General features: G+C 32.4%; 1 protein-coding gene across 5 annotated transcripts in view; it reads right to left on the reverse strand.

Annotated features, from left to right (window-relative positions):
* The window catches only part of LOC142333582 (metabotropic glutamate receptor-like), an 876,009-nt gene that overhangs the window by 90,979 nt on the left and 768,000 nt on the right, over positions 1-17,030 (reverse strand). For all 5 annotated transcript variants that reach the window (XR_012758640.1, XM_075380890.1, XM_075380889.1 and 2 more), the window contains exon 6: positions 3,130-3,411. Coding sequence is in view for 4 of the 5 variants with exons in the window: in XM_075380890.1 (XP_075237005.1) it covers positions 3,130-3,411 (282 nt within the window). In the remaining variant the exon portion in view is untranslated. The remainder of the gene's footprint in view (positions 1-3,129; positions 3,412-17,030) is intronic.

The following is a 17,030-nucleotide window of genomic DNA, read 5'->3' on the forward strand; positions in this document are numbered from 1 at the left end:
AAGTATCATAATTTTATAAAATATCATGTATTAGTATCATATATATATGTATATATATGTTTTTTTTGTCTTCAGTCATTTGACTGGTTTGATGCAGCTCTCCAAGATTCCCTATCTAGTGCTAGTCGTTTCATTTCAGTATACCCTCTACATCCTACATCCCTAACAATTTGTTTTACATATTCCAAACGTGGCCTGCCTACACAATTTTTCCCTTCTACCTGTCCTTCCAATATTAAAGCGACTATTCCAAGATGCCTTAGTATGTGGCCTATAAGTCTGTCTCTTCTTTTAACTATATTTTTTCAAACGCTTCTTTCTTCATCTATTTGCCGCATTACCTCTTCATTTGTCACTTTATCCACCCATCTGATTTTTAACATTCTCCTATAACACAACATTTCAAAAGCTTCTAATCTTTTCTTCTCAGATACTCCGATTGTCCAAGTTTCACTTCCATATAAAGCGACACTCTAAACATATACTTTCAAAAATCTTTTCCTTACATTTAAATTAATTTTTGATGTAAACAAATTATATTTCTTACTGAAGGCTCGTTTAGCTTGTGCTATTCGGCATTTTATATCGCTCCTGCTTCGTCCATCTTTAGTAATTCTACTTCCCAAATAACAAAATTCTTCTACCTCCATAATCTTTTCTCCTCTTATTTTCACATTCAGTGGTCCATCTTTGTTATTTCTACTAATTTCATTACTTTTGTTTTGTTCTTGTTTATTTTCATGCGATAGTTCTTGCGTAGGACTTCATCTATGCCGTTCATTGTTTATTCTAAATCCTTTTTACTCTCGGGTAGAATTACTATATCATCAGCAAATCGTAGCATCATTATCTTTTCACCTTGTACTGTTACTCCGAATCTAAATTGTTCTTTAACATCATTAACTGCTAGTTCCATGTAAAGATTAAAAAGTAACGGAGATAGGGAACATCCTTGTCGGACTCCCTTTCTTATTACGGCTTCATTCTTATGTTCTACAATTGTTACTGTTGCTGTTTGGTTTCTGTACATGTTAGCAATTGTTCTTCTATCTCTGTATTTGAACCCTAATTTTTTTAAAATGCTGAACATTTTATTCCAGTCTACGTTATCGAATGCCTTTTCTAGGTCTATAAATGCCAAGTATGTTGATTTGTTTTTCTTTAATCTTCCTTCTACATATATATTCCTTCTATATATATATGATATGACACACACACATACCCATATATATAATATCATGTTTTTAGTTGTTTTGAATCTTTCAGTGAAAACTGAAGTATTAAAATTTCTCTTATTAAATCTAATTTGATCTTTAGACAACATATCTTTTGTAGTTTGCATCAAACATCTTAATTTTTAGTAATATAATGTTATAAGATTTATTTTCCTGAGATTTAAAAAAAGATTTTTAAATTAGAAGATTAAATGGGTAAAAACGGTAACTTTTGAAGAAGAAAATATATTGATATTTCATTGGAACTTATTTTTGCTTAAAGAAAAACGATTGAAAAATATTTTTAAACGATAAAATCAAAAAGCAAAGTTTTTTTTGAAAATTTTTGACCCAAGGTTTGTTTGCCTTCTGGCAATAAGTAAATACTGACGTATAATTAATGTAATTCATATAGTTAGTTATTAATAATTAATAAATTTAATTACACTGAATTAACAGATTTAGATACTAATTTAACTGGAATAATAAAGTGGTTTACTAAAACTATGTGAATAGAATATATTATGATTGTATTATCTCCTTTCCAAGCTTTAAAAAGATTATTAAAAAAACTGGTACAGTATTCTATGATTTTCCCAGCTATTAATAATAAAAATTAAAAAGGTTTAAGCCAAAAAACAGAATTTATATTTTTAAGAGTTGTGGAATTAACTTAATTTTAAGAAAAATTTTTTCTAAAAATATTTATATATATATATATATATATATATATATATATATATGTTAAGCATAACAAAATTTCTTAAGTAAAATTTCTTCTAAATCTATCAACTGCATCAGTAAACACTAAAATAAAAAAAATAAAATTTTCAAAAAACTCTGCATTTTAGGTTAAAAAAAGTAGACTTTCTATCATATTTCTATATATGAAGTAAAAAATTTTGAAAAATATTTAAACTAAAGGGAGACAGAAAAAAAGAACAAAAAACATATCTGTATAATAGATTGATTTTTTGAATGAAAGTTTTTTGGTTTATTTATATATGTATTGTAAGTAACCAATTTGTTTTAATAAAAATGTCTCTAACGTGCCTCTGAAGAAAATTGAAACTGGTTTTTTCTTGTGATATCTCCCCATCCCTTTAAAAAATTTTGGAGAAAAAATGAATACTATCAATGCCCCATTAATAAAAATATTTGAGCCAAATTTGAAGAAAATTGGTTCAGTCAGTCCCTGAGATAAAAGTAATGGGACACATATAATACATACATATTGTGTATGTTTGTTTTTTGTTTGGTCTAGATGAACTAGTTGAACTCATAAAGCTTTGCAAAAAACCAAATAACCCATTTTTGACAAGATCACCTTCCTTCCTTCTTATTGTCATCATTGACATTAAAAAATGATGCAAACGACTGTTTTTTTATTTTATTTTAAATTAAGATATTTTTTTAAAATTTTAATTGTAATAAGATCGTACATTTAAAATTTGTTTTGATATTTTTCTTAAGAACAATTATTTAATGTAGTGCATAAACGAGTTTTGAAAACAATTCTCATTTATACTGACATATGTAGTTTGTACTCATAGATCTCAAGGGATAATTCTAAATAAGGCAATTGTGGGTATCAGAGATAACAAGTTTCAACTTAACCAAAATTGTATCGGTCTCTCAAGGTTAAGATGTTAGAAGGGTAATGTTAAAACCTCTTGAACTCTCTTGAAACCTCATGAAATCTCTTGTTAGTTCGCCTACATTTACTAAAATAACCTTTCGTAACCTAACCTAAAGTAATATTAAAATTAAATAAATAAGTACATAAGTACAAAATCTGTTAATCTTGGAAATGACTGTACTAAATTTTCTAAGTCTAGTTTGCGTACAATTACTAAGGTTGTGCTCTGTAACCTAACCTGAAATATGACTAAAATTAAATAGATAAATACATCACCTGTAAATGTAACTTTACGAAGATATTTTAATAAATCAGGACCTTGTGTCGGTTTCATTTTATCACATAATCCAGGTTTACCATCACATAAATCTCTATGCATATCATTTAAAGCAATAGCTAACGCCATAACTGCATCACTAACAAATTGTAGTTGATTTTCAAAAGCTGTATTTTCTCTAGTCAAACGTTCTTTTGTTGTACAAATATTAGTATATTTTGTATTGTATGGAGTTCTTGAACTGTTGGGATAACGACATTGAAAATGATCTTCCCAGAATTCTGAAAAAAAAACAAAAAAAAACATATAAATATTAAGATTTTATCAGTAATTTGGTGAGAAGTTAAACTAAATTTATCTTTTGTTTTTGTTACGGATTAATTCTATTCGTATATTTTTTTCCACTATTTGTTTATCTCCAAGCCCTCTCCATTAAATAAATTCTGATAATTTGAACATTTTGTAATACCTTCTTTTAAAATGATCTTTTTGTTGTTTTTATAAATTAATGTGTCCATACTCACATGCGTGCGCGCGCGAACACACACACACACACACAGAGAGAGAGAGAGAGAGAGCGAGTGAGTGAGAGAGAGGGAGTGAGAGAGTGGGAAAGAGGGAGTGAGAGGGGGGTTAAGAAAGTATGGCAGCCGATAAACAACTTTTCAACAATTTAACAAATGTTCCTACTTCAAAATCATTTATTGTTTGGTACGAATCATCATATCCCAAGCACCCAAAGAATAATTAAAATGTGGTAAGGTTATGTAATATAACTTTAAAGGGAAGTATTAAATAATAAAAATTTTGATGTAAAAATTCTTGGACAACAACCCTAACCAAAATGGAGGTAACATTATTTTTCATAGCTAGTTTCATAAGCGGTCTACAGAAGCTTTTAAACTACTGCCTAGCAGTGAAAAAAGAAGAAAACGAAATTAAGAAATGCTCTAACCTCTAAACGTACTGGTTTTCGATATACGATCACCATATCCTTTGGGAGTTGTTACTCCATGGGACTAACAACTCGAAAATTTTAAATGGAACGGATAAGGTTGTGAAATTAATTTCAAAGGTCATAGAAAAAAATTGACAATAATTATGGAAAAACATTATTTATTTTGAATAGACTAAGGTACGTTTATAGATAAGAATTTAACAGTTTTATACCATGAATAATGCCAAAGGAAGAAGGAATGGTAGTTATATACAATTATGAACTCACCAATGATTATAATGAAATTTGGAATATAAAGAGTGACACATAGATATATATATACCCATTTTGGAATGAACCAAATACTGTTATAATTACTCCAATGTGCAATTTATTTGTCGTAACATGTGTGTGAAGTATGCCATTTATTTTAGTATCATGCCCAAGTGGTCAGTCGAACATCGAGTGTTCACATACGACGCGTATGTGAGAGGCGGCGATTCGGTTGCGGCAGCTCATTTCCAGGTTCGGAGATATTACCCACCGGGTTGGTCTAGTGGTGAACGCGTCTTCCCAAATCACCTGATTTGGAAGTCGAGAGTACCAGCGTTCAAGTCCTAGTAAAGCCAGCTATTTTTACACGGACTTGAATACTAGATTGTGGATACCGGTGTTCTTTGGTGGTTGGGTTTCAATTAACCACACATCTCAGGAATGGTCGAACTGAGAATGTACAAGACTACTCTTCATTCACACTCATACATATCATCCTCTGAAGTATTATTTAAACGGTAGTTACCGGAGGATAAACAGGAAAAAGAAAGAAAAGGTTCGGAGATATTACTTGGCCACCTTGACCTCCCGATCATAGTATTTACGACTTCTTCCTGTAGGCATACTTAAAGAAGCAGGTGTAAATCCAGAAACCCGTACATTACAGCAACTGAAGACAGGTATTCATAGGGAATCAAGCAGAAAACAATGGAACGGGTGGGAATCAGCTTCGATTCTCGACTTGAAATATGTATCAGAGAAGATGATCATCACATTCCAGAAGTAATTTTTGTACCTAACATAAATGGCATCTGTTTCTTCACATATTTCAGCCAAACTAATAAAGTTTGGTGAAAAAAATTCTTGGGAGATGATTTTAACGGTGGAAGTGTAGAAAAAAAACATAAAATTTTTTAATTCTGTAAACTTTTTTCATGTATAATTTTCTCCCATTATATAAGAATAAATACCCAATGCCCTGAAAGTATAACGACTTCTTTGTTCGATTTTTTTACTTCCTTGTACAAAGTAAAGGAAATATTGTGATGGCGAATAATTTCGGTTTTCAGATTTCAATAGAAATATCCATTTTAACCAACGTTGAATCCATTTTTACTAGTTTCGGCGTAATGTCTGTACGTACATATGTATGTATGTATCTCCCATAATTCAAAAACGATTAGCCGTACGATGTTGAAAGTTTGGATTTAGGACTGTTTTAACATCTAATTAAGCACCTCCCCTTTTTCGTTGCAATCGACTGAACCAAAAGTATCCAAAAAAAATCCAAAAACATTTGGATTTTGGACTTTTTCTTAACTGCAGTAATAAGGCCTCATTGAGAGCTTTTCAACGATGTATCATAAGTTGAATTTATTTTCATTGGTTCCAGAGTTATAGCCAAATAAAAGTTTAATTGATGAAATATTTGGATCTTACAAGGAGAAGGCACATCGGTTCGAATCAGACTTCTTTTTTTTAAATTTAAATATATTGATTAATTAACCTCGAATTGTAAAAACAAATTCACGATCAATAATAACGATAAAAAAATATCAGAAGTTATTAATAAAATAAAATTTTATGTACTTTTCATTTAAAAAAAATGTGTATATGTAATTTATACGCGTAGAAGGATGTCATGTGGTGTCCACATCAGATTTTTTTTTCAAGAAATAGCTATTACTCTAGATTAAAAAATTTCTACAAGATTATTAATAAAATATTCCTACAAAACTTGTCAGTTCGTATAACGAATTTTCATTGATGTACTTAATTAAATACTGATTATAATTGGTATTTAGTTTATCCTTAAAATTCTAGTAATATCTATGATAAAATGTGTAGTTTAAATTTTTTGAAGTATAATTTAGTAATTTTACCTTAATAATTTCAAATTGGAAATAATATTTTAAAATGATAAATGATACAGAATAACGATAAAATTAGTTTTTATAAACCTAATTTATTTAAAATAAGATAAATGAACTCGGAAGTTTTCAGAAATAAAAATAGAAAAAGTTTTGTAAACTTGGTAATTAAAGAACAGGACTTATTTCTTATCTAATATCTATAAAAGTTTTAAAAATATTACGCTAAAGTAACATATTGAATCAAACATAAGTTATCTATCTAAAAGATTATTTCCGCTCATCAGAAGGCCGTCATATCCTTTTATGAAGAAGTTTGTTTGCTTCTTATTGCAACACGCAAAACCAACGGACCGAATGCTTTCAAATTTGCAGGATATAAAAGGTTTTAAGCCATAGACCCAAAGGCCCGTTACCCTTGGGGGTGAATTAAAAATATTCATTAAAGAGATTAAACTTATGTGGACACCACATGACTTCCTTGTACGCGTATTACATTACGTATACATATATTTTTTTTTTACATGAAAATTACATAGAATTTTATTTCATTAATAACTTCCGATATTTTTTCATTTTTTATTGTTGTAATTGAATTATTATTTACCGTACTTTTTTTTACAATCAGAGGTTAATAATTAATAAATAATTATATTTAAATTAACAAAAAAAAAGAAGTTAAAAATAGAAGGAAATAAGATCTCTGATTTGAATCGATGTGCCTTCCCCTTGTAAGAACGAAATATTTCATTAATTAAACTTTTATTTGGCTATAACTCTGGAACCAATGAAAATAAATTCAACTTATGATACATCGTTGAAAAGCTCTCAATGAGGCCTAATTACTGCAGTTAAGAAAAAGTCCAAAATCCAAATGTTTTTGGATACTTTTGGTTCAGTCGATTGCAAGGAAAAGGGAGAGGTGCACAATTAGATGTTAAAACAGTCCTAATTCCAAATTTTCAACATCGTACGGAGATTAGGCGATCTGGGAGGCCATCTTAATGTCACCATTTCGTGAAATGACACGTTGTCCAAACAATCGGCGTACAGCTGCACGGCAGCTGTATGCCGATTCATATTCGTGCAGTATGTGACGTTGCTCCGTCTTGTTGAAACCAGGCTGTGTTAAGAATCGGTGGAAATCTCTTTTGTAATTCCACAATAAAGGTTTCAAGCACGGCTACGTAACGAGCCGACGTCACTGTAATCGCAAGACCGTTGTCATCCTCAAAAAAATAAGGGCCTATAACACCGTATGATGACATAGCACACCACACGGTCGCTTTCTGGCTGTGCAACGGACGCTGGTGTAGCTGCGTAGGATTTTCTTGTGCCCGGTATCTGAAATTTTGCTCGTTAACAAATCCACTGAGGTGGAAATGCGCTTCGTCTGACATCCACAGTTCGTGAACAAACTCTTCGTTATCGTTTATCTTCTGAAGCGTTACATTACAGTATTGTGCTCGCACAACCGCATCGTTCGGTTTCAGTTCCTGGACGATCTGCAACTTGTACGGATGGAATTGCAAGTCCTTCGCTAACATTCTTCGAACACTTAAACTATGCGATTGTAAAGATGCTGAGAGACGACGGATTGACCGATGTGGACTTCGTGTGACAGCATCTTGTAAAGCTTGAACATTCTGTGGTGTACGGACGGTTCGCTCACGGCCTGGAGGTTTCTTTTTCATTGCCGAACCGGTTTCCTCAAAATTAGATATCCACGTTTTAATTGCACGTGCTGATGGAACACGGTCGTGCCGTCCCAGATTAAAATGACGGCGAAATTCTCTACCCGCTCCCTCTACACTGTCATTGTTTTTGTAAAACGCTTTGATAGCAAATGCACGTTGCGCACCACTCTAAGGATCCATGACAACTAAATGGCAGGTTAGGTTAGAGAGGCTGACGCCACTTATCAAGTGGTACCAATCGCCTACGGCTACCAACACAACTTTCAAAATTTCCCGTTTCTTTGAATCACTCTGTATATATATACACAGAGTGATTCAAAGATATATTTATATATATATATATATATATATAATGCATTCTTTCTGAACGAATGACCCCTTATTCGCCAAAATTCGTTAAGTCAGTTTGAGGGCACAAATATGAAAAGTCTTAAATCTACTTTCGAAATGATTGGCAAAAATAATTCTGCAATGTGGCGGCCGACCACCTGGTGACTTTGGTTTTTTCTCGAAAATATAATAATAAAACCACTTGAATAGGACCGATTGAGATCTATAAAGGCTCAAATAAAAGGTCTTGAACTCTACATTCATAATCTTAATAGCCCAATTGATTTCAAAGTATGTAATATCCAATACGGCGGCCATAACCAGCTGTGTTCGTATTTTGTAAATATCATTCCATCATAAATAAATTGATTATATTTAATTGAAGATTATAAGGACTTTAGTGGAAGAATTTAAAAGCTTCTTTTGAAAACTAGGAGGTCCGATTGATTTCACAATATGGCAGACAATACACCTGCTCAATATGGTTTCGGCCAAAAATTGAATCTGCCGTAGCGTAAAATCAATTTTGCCATACAGCTTTCAAAAATAGAGTTCAAGACCTTTCAATTGGACTCTTATCGACCTTTCTTTTTCTGTTTAGCCTTCGAAACCATCGTAAGGTATTACTTCAGAGGATGAATGTCGATGATCTATATGAATGTAAATGAAGTATAGTCTTGTACAATCTCAGGTCAACCATTCCGGAGATGTGTGGTTAATTGAAACCCAACCATCAAAGAACACCGGTATCCACGATTTAATATTCAAATCCGTATAAAAGAAACCTGCCTTTATTAGGATTTAAACCTTAGAAAGCCTTCATAGACCTTAATCGGACCTATTCAAGTGATTTTATAGTCATATTTTTGAAAAAAATCAAAGTCACGTGGTTTCGGCCGCAGTATTGTATACGCCGTGTAGCAAAATTATTTTTGCCAGTCATTTCGAAAGTAGACTTCAAGACCTTTTATATTTGAACCCTCAAACGGACGTAATGAATTTTGACGAGTAGGGGGGTCATTCGTTCAAAAAGAATGTCTCTCTCTACACATACGAGGTGCGACAATGAAGTAATGAGACTGATGTGAAAAAATGTTGCTTACCGTTTTAGTCATGTTTAGTGTTGTCTCCTTCAAAGTAGTTCCCCTCTGATTGCACTCACTTATTCCAGCGCTTCTGCAATTGATGGTAACATTTCTGGAACTCATCTTCTATAATATCCTCCAAGACCCTCGTCACAGCTTTTTGGACATCTTGTGTTGTTTGAAAATGGTGTCCCTTGACCGCCATTTTGACTCTTGGAAATAGAAAAAAGTCACACGGAGCGATATCTGGTGTATAAAGTGGCTGTGGTAGTACTGAAATTTGTTTTGAGGTTAAAAATTGCTGTACTGACAGAGCAGTATGGGATGTCGCATTATCGTGATGCAGAATCCAATTACAGCAATGTTGGCACGGACACGAAGAACTCGTTTACGAAGTCTTTCTAATATTTCTTCGTAGAAATATCGGTTAACTGTTTGTCCAGGAGGCACCAACTCTTTATGAACAATTCCCTTGGAATCGAAGAAGCACACAAGCATGCATTTCACTTTTGACACGCTTTTTTTGGTCTGGGTGATCCCTTTAGGCACCATCGCGAACATTGGTGTTTTGTCTCTGGATCGTATTGAAAAAAACAACCTTCATCACCAGCGATAACACGGCTCAACAAATCTGGATTGATTTCCGTTTGGTCTAACAGATCGGCTGCCACATTTTTCCGTGTTTCTCGCTGTTGTTGTGTGAGATTTTCGGGGACCATTATTGCACAAATCTTTTTCGTACCAAGATCTTCAGTTAATATTAGACGAACTGTTTCTCGATCGATGTTGAGTTCTTCTATGATCATATTCACGGATAATCTTCGATCAGATCGTACGATTTCACGCACCCTGGTCAAGTTGATATCTGTCCGTGAGGTTTATGGTCATCCACTGCGGTCTTCGTCTTCAACATTCGTTCTGCCTTCACTAAAAATTTTATGCCACCGAAAAATTTGAACTCTTTTACATAACCTCCTCTCCAAAAGCCTTCTGAAGCTTACCGTAAGTTGTCATCGCGTTTTCACCCGATTTAACGCAAAAAGAAATGGAATATCGTTGCGCAATGTTTTGCGGTTTCATTTCTGTGACGAGAGACACAAACACGTTTTCACTTATTACAGCACAACTCACGACTGAGCAGTTGCATCAATGTGCCGCTTGGACTAGAAGTAGCTTATAGACCAAGGTCAAAGATGGTGTGCCTTAGCAAACTGCAGGGTTGCCACATCTTGCAAAGAAAAATCATTCTCATTACTTTATTGTCGCACCTCGTATATATATATATATATATATATATATATATAAAGAAACTAAATTTTAAGTAAATGGTATTTTCGTACTTCTCAGACCACAAAACATAAAGAAAATTCATTTTCACCCCCAACTCTTACCACGCAACCGAAAGTAATATCGTAATTTTCTTTGTAAAGTCGGTAAAAATTATTGAAGTAAAAAGATTTAAAATTATGTGCAAACTTGTTTATGTGCTCCATCGAAAAACCTTTCATCATTTATTATTGTTATATACTGTTATTATAAATTTTTAATCTACCTTAATATTGAGAAAACCTAATGCTATACATACATATATATATTTTTTTAAATTAATTTTTTTGTCGAAAATAATGATTCTTTATTTGTTATTTCGTATAAATTAAAACGTTAAACGAAGATAAAAATGTGTATACTTGTAAAATTTGGTAAAATACAATTACAACGATAAATCATGAAAATGAAATAAATAAAAAGTAATTAAAACCTACTAATTAATTTAATACCGTGTTTCTAATTTACTGAATCAATTAATTACGGTTCAATAGTATTTAATTAGAATATTCCGGGGGAATACTTTTCAACTAACGTATGTACTCGTATTTATAAAATACCTTTACTGAATTTTAATTAAGATAAGTTTTCTAAACATCTCTTAGATTTCACATTAACCCAAGTTTAAATTAAGTTAAAAAAACTTTTTATTTTCATTTTACTAATTACTTATTTTCTAAATTTCTATAAAACTTTATTATCATTTGTCTATATATTAATTCAATTATCTTTTTTTTATTTTACAAACTATACTATCGTTATTTTTTAATTCTTTCTGTTTTTTTCTTATATATTTTTTTGATTTTTTCTTCCATCATCTTACTTCTATTATTTCGATTTTTTATACTACTGCGTGTACAAAAAATAATAACAAGGTTTTAATTTGTTATAATACGGAATTCCCCCAAAATTTTACTTTCACATCTAGATAGCGCTTTAACAGAGTTATAGCTGTAAAAGGGAAAGTATTGTAATAGATCAAATTTAGGCATATGCGGTTTTCAAAGGATCTTGACGGTTTAACACCTAATAAACCCAAAAATCCGTATATGAAAATTATCCGGATATTGGCCTTTAAATCATCATATATCTCCAGAACTACTGGGCTGATTTTGATCAGATTTGGTTATATTAGTTCTTCTATATATGGGGGCAATGATGCTATTAAATTTTCAACTTAATAGGTCAAGGGGGTGAGGATGTAGAACATTAATTCTCAAGTTTTTTCTACAACATTGAGAATCAGGAATTTTCTATCGCCCCCCACAAAACTGAGACTGTAACATGATTTTGAGTTAAGCTGAGAACGGGTAATATATGTTGCAGTCTCAATCTTTAAAGATTTCAATACCTCTGCACAAAATGAACAAAAGCCAAAAACTGCAACGATACATTAAAGCCCTTAAAATTTGTTATTAAAGCTAAATAAAAACCCTTTAATTTGTATATTTATTTGTACCAATAGGTTGATTAGATAGGGAGATATGCAGCAATAAACACATAAGTAGCATTTTCGGTTTAAAGTGGAATATTCTGGTTCAGAAAAATCGTAGAAATACATAAAAAAAAGAAATTAAAGCTAAAGTCTTTGTTTTTAAACGATTTTAATGAAATTTACTGAAAATATTTTGTTTCCCCCATGCGCTCGATCAAACACAAAGAAGCACTTTCAAATTAAAAAATTTTTCTTCTCACTTACTTTTTTTTTACTTCAGAGGATGAATGAGGATGATATGTATGTGTGTAAGTGAAGTGTAGTCTTGTACAGTCTCACGTCGACCATTTCTGAGATGTATGGTTTATTGAAATCCAACCACCAAAGAATACCGTTATCCACGATCTTATTATCAAATCCGTATAAAAGTAATTGCCTTTACTAGGATTTGAGAATTGAAACTCTCGACTCAAAATTTCCTAACGGTATTTTAGGTCTAAAGGTAAAGGTTTTTAAGCACTTAAAAACCACGTACCGCATTCTTGAATGTGATAAAGTGTAGAATTAGATTATTATCCTGCTTTAAGATATTCTATTTTAGGTTTTTTTTTTTATTCGGTTCTTTTATTTTACAGAAAACTTTAACCACGGCTTTGAAAAGACCCAGAGAAAAATTTTATGGAGCAGAACCCCCACTGCTCGAAATTACGTTATTTACAAATGAAGTGTGGTTTCATCTGGGAGGGTAAGTTAATTCACAAAATACACGACTGTTGTAGAAAACTAACCCGTATGCTTTACGAACAATATTTATATTACGAACAATATTTACAAAAAGGAAAAATTGGAGTCTTGAGTCGGTGTGAGTACAACGTGCATTGTGGGTCCAACCTTTTTTGAAAATCCCGTTAATAATGATCGTTATTGCGTTGTTTTAATAAACTTAATTACTCAGTTAACAGAAGTAGATATCTTTCATGGTTGATTCGAAAAATATGGCGCCATAATGCACACAACTAATAGGTCAATGATCTTTTTACCAAATGTCTTAGATGAACGAATCATTTCAAACGTTTTGTGGCCTGTATTTCACCCGATTTGACTCCCACAGATCTTTTTATGGGAGTGAGAGAAACAAATAGTGTGTCCTATTTGACCACGCACGATTGACGAACTAAAAACCACAATAAAGATATACGAACAAAATATTCCAGTACATCAACTTGTTAAAGTGTTAAAAAACAAACTGTTACGTGTGCAGTGTTTTATTGATGTTGGAAAAGGTCATTTTCGACACCTTTTATAAATTATTTCAATTATTGTAATATCCGTTTCAATAAAATATTCTAATAAAAATACAAAATAATAATAAAGAAAGTTTTGTCATTAAACTTTCATAATTCCAGTGCACCGCAACTTTCCTAACATTCTGTATTATACATACCGAGCACCTTATTTTTATTTCTTCAAATTTTATATTATCCCATAAAATTCTCATTGTTAATTGTAGCATGCGGTAATACGAGGGCTATTCAGAAAGTAAGGAACGTTTCCACCTGACGCCGCCAGGCGCACACTAATCGCGTATATATTGGTGTGCTCGTGTTCGGCACCTCAGTCAGCGTCCAGCCGTGACAACGGGAACATCTCCGCACTGTCCGTTTTTTTTTTTATATACAAATTTGAAACGTGTGCTGCAATCGAAAATCCCACCAGTTGTAAGGTGCGGTCTGCGATTCGTTTTTTGTTGGGAAAAAACTTAAAACTAATAGAAATTCATCGGGAACTGTGTGAAGTGTACAGGAACAACGTAATGAGTGAAAGTTCTGTCAGGAAGTGGTGCATTCATTTTAAAAATGTCCGAACAAACTTTCACGATAAAGAGAAGAGTGGACGTCTGAGCATTGTGACTGACGATCTGGTCTCCAAAGTTGACGAAAAGATTCGTGAAAACCGCCGTTTCACAATAACTGAGCTTTCTATATGTTTCCCACAAGTTTCACGGACTTTATTGTTTGAAATTGTTTCACAGAAGCTAGACTACCACAAATTTTGTGCAAGATGGGTGCGTCACTGAGTGGTTGAGATCACAGGCGGTAGAATTCTATGACACAGGAATTTCAAAGCTTGTCCACCGCTATGATAAGTGCCTGAATTTGTATGGTGATCATGTTGAATTGTAGTATTTTAGGCCCTCTTTCACATGTAAATAATAAAAATTTTTTCTTGTACTTGGTTTTTTAAAATTCCAAAACGTTCCTTACTTTTTGAATAGCCCTCGTATTTTAATTGTTACAATATTAACTCAATTGACATTATGGTTTTTTTGTTTCTCATGTTATCTTCGAAATAACGGGGTTAGGAATAACACGAGAGTAACAGTTATCACCGGATGCCCGCGTTATAGCGGGGTCCTACTGTATTTTTAATCTTTGTTACTTCTATAATATATCCTTTCGCTTTATTTAATAACAATTCGAATAATTTTTAACGTAGTATTTTTTTTTCGAAAAAAAAATTTATCTTTCATTTTTAAAGAATTTTGTTTTTCAAATTCTTTCTTTTGATGATTTCGTCGCGTAACCTTGAAGCTTGTATTATGAACATGGAATTTTTTTAGCGTATGAATAACCGGGATTTGAACTCGGGACCTTCGGATAAAAGGCCGAGATGCTATCACTCCACCAAGGAGATATTATTATATCTATCGATTGTCTGTTAAGAATATAAAATGAGACATATATATATATATATATATATATATATATATATATATATATATAAAACCACACAATTTGGTATAATCTGAAATAAACTGTCATACGTGTCAGATACAACTTCGATCTGACAGGTCTGTTACTACTAATGGAATATATATATATATATATAATATATATATATAATATATATATATAATACTATAATATATAAATTCAAATATTTTTTGACAGAGTAGATAAATTTTCCATATAAACTTTCATAAAATGCTGACAAAACAATAAGTAAGTAATTTGATGATTATTCGCTTAGAAAATTGGTTATATGTATCTGACTGATATTTAAAGTTTAAATGAATGTATTAAACAACATTCAGTAGTGTGTGTTTATATACTAACTAAAGATGTCAAAATGTCAGTTAAGATAACAATTTACGATTTAATAATAATAATAATAATAACAGTATTATTATTAAATTGAAAAGAATATTTATATTTATTTAAAGTCTATTTCAATACTCTCTCTCGCACTCTCTCTCTCTCTCTCTCTCTCTCTCTACCTCCCTCCCGCCCTCTCACACTCTATATATATAACTGATTGCTGTCAAAAGTTGTAAAGTTGATGCTGCCATCTACAGTTACAGCGGTAAAACATTTGGATGCAAGTTATCTAACGGCTTAATCATATTTATCATCAACGGAGTTACGTATGAAATGAATTTTAACACATCAAAAAGTATTATCAAGATATATTTATATAACTGTAAACAACAGAAAATTCTGCATTAACATATATATATATATATATATATATATATATATAATCTCTTATTGTTTATACTATTATCACATTTCCAACCCTAGAACCTTTTTTTGTGTTTTTTTTTTTGTTTAACCTATGGGACCACTATTAGTTATTGCTTCAGGGGATGAGATAAATGGACTTGCAGCGTGTGTGAAAATGCCATGCCTGACCGGGATTCGAACTCGGGACCTCCGTATGAAAGGCCGAGAGGCTACCACTCGCGCCACGGAGGCCGGCAACCCTCGTACCTGTTTTTACTTACGACAATATACGAAATTAATAAATGCAAAACTAATCCAACGGAAATTTATTTATATCTGTTATATTTATAAAAATCTAGTGGTTTACGTGAGTTTGTTACTCTTTCACGCAAAAACGGTTCAATCCATTGAACTGAAATTTTGTTTTTATATCTGGAAAGAACATAGGACTGCCGTTACGAAATTTTTCATCGTTTCAAAATGGTGGCTTTCGATAATAAACGGATTATGTTTCTTGCCCATACAGAACTTTACTATATCCAAATCGTTGGTCAAGTAAGTTGGCAGGAGATGTGAGAAACGTCAACAGTGAGAAGATGGAGTTTTCGCATTCTCCCACTCATAAGAAGGTAGCTGAAAGCATGGAGAAACTAATTTTAGGTTTACCCAACTCCTGACGAGCCACGGTGCGTTCAACAGTTATCTGTTTCACCGGAAGAGAAACGCACTGACGTGTTCCTACTGTGAGTGTGAGGATACAGTAGGACACACCTTCGAGTGTGGAAGGTGAGCGGACGAGAACGCCCGATGCTGTGCGGAACTTGCGGTCAGCTGGTTGTAGGCAATCTACTAGAGTTTATTCTGGCCAACGAAACTTCTTGGTGGGGCGGTCGCCACCTCAGCAGAAAGGATCCTGAGGGTAAAGTTGGGCGAAGAACATCAGTAAGGATAATCGTCAGCATTGCGAATGGTGAGGGGACAGCCTAGGTAAGAAGGCAGTCGAAGGCCTCTGGGGGTCGTCACTGCTGCTGCCATGTCCAGGAAATCTCAATCAAACTTGAGAGGATACGGTTCGAATCCGATTTCGTTTCTTTTTTTTAAACTTTTTTATTTATTTAAATATATTGATTTATTAATAACAAAAATTAACAATAAAAAATACAATAAATAATAATAAAAAAAATGACAAAAATATCAGAAGGTATTAATGAAATAAATTTTATGTACTTTTCATTTAAAAAAAAAAATGTGTTCAGAAATGGAAAGAGAAATGAACATTGGTAAAATAGACGGAGCATACAGGAAAGTTAAGGGAAATTTTGGGATACATAAATTAAAATCTAATAATGTGTTAAACAAAGATGGTACACCGATTTATAATACGAAAGGTAAAGTCGATAGGTGGGTGGAATATATTGAAGAGTTATACGGAGGAAATGAATT

Source organism: Lycorma delicatula, chromosome 13 (assembly GCF_047948215.1).
Source record: "Lycorma delicatula isolate Av1 chromosome 13, ASM4794821v1, whole genome shotgun sequence".
NCBI classification, from domain to species: Eukaryota; Metazoa; Arthropoda; class Insecta; order Hemiptera; family Fulgoridae; genus Lycorma; species Lycorma delicatula.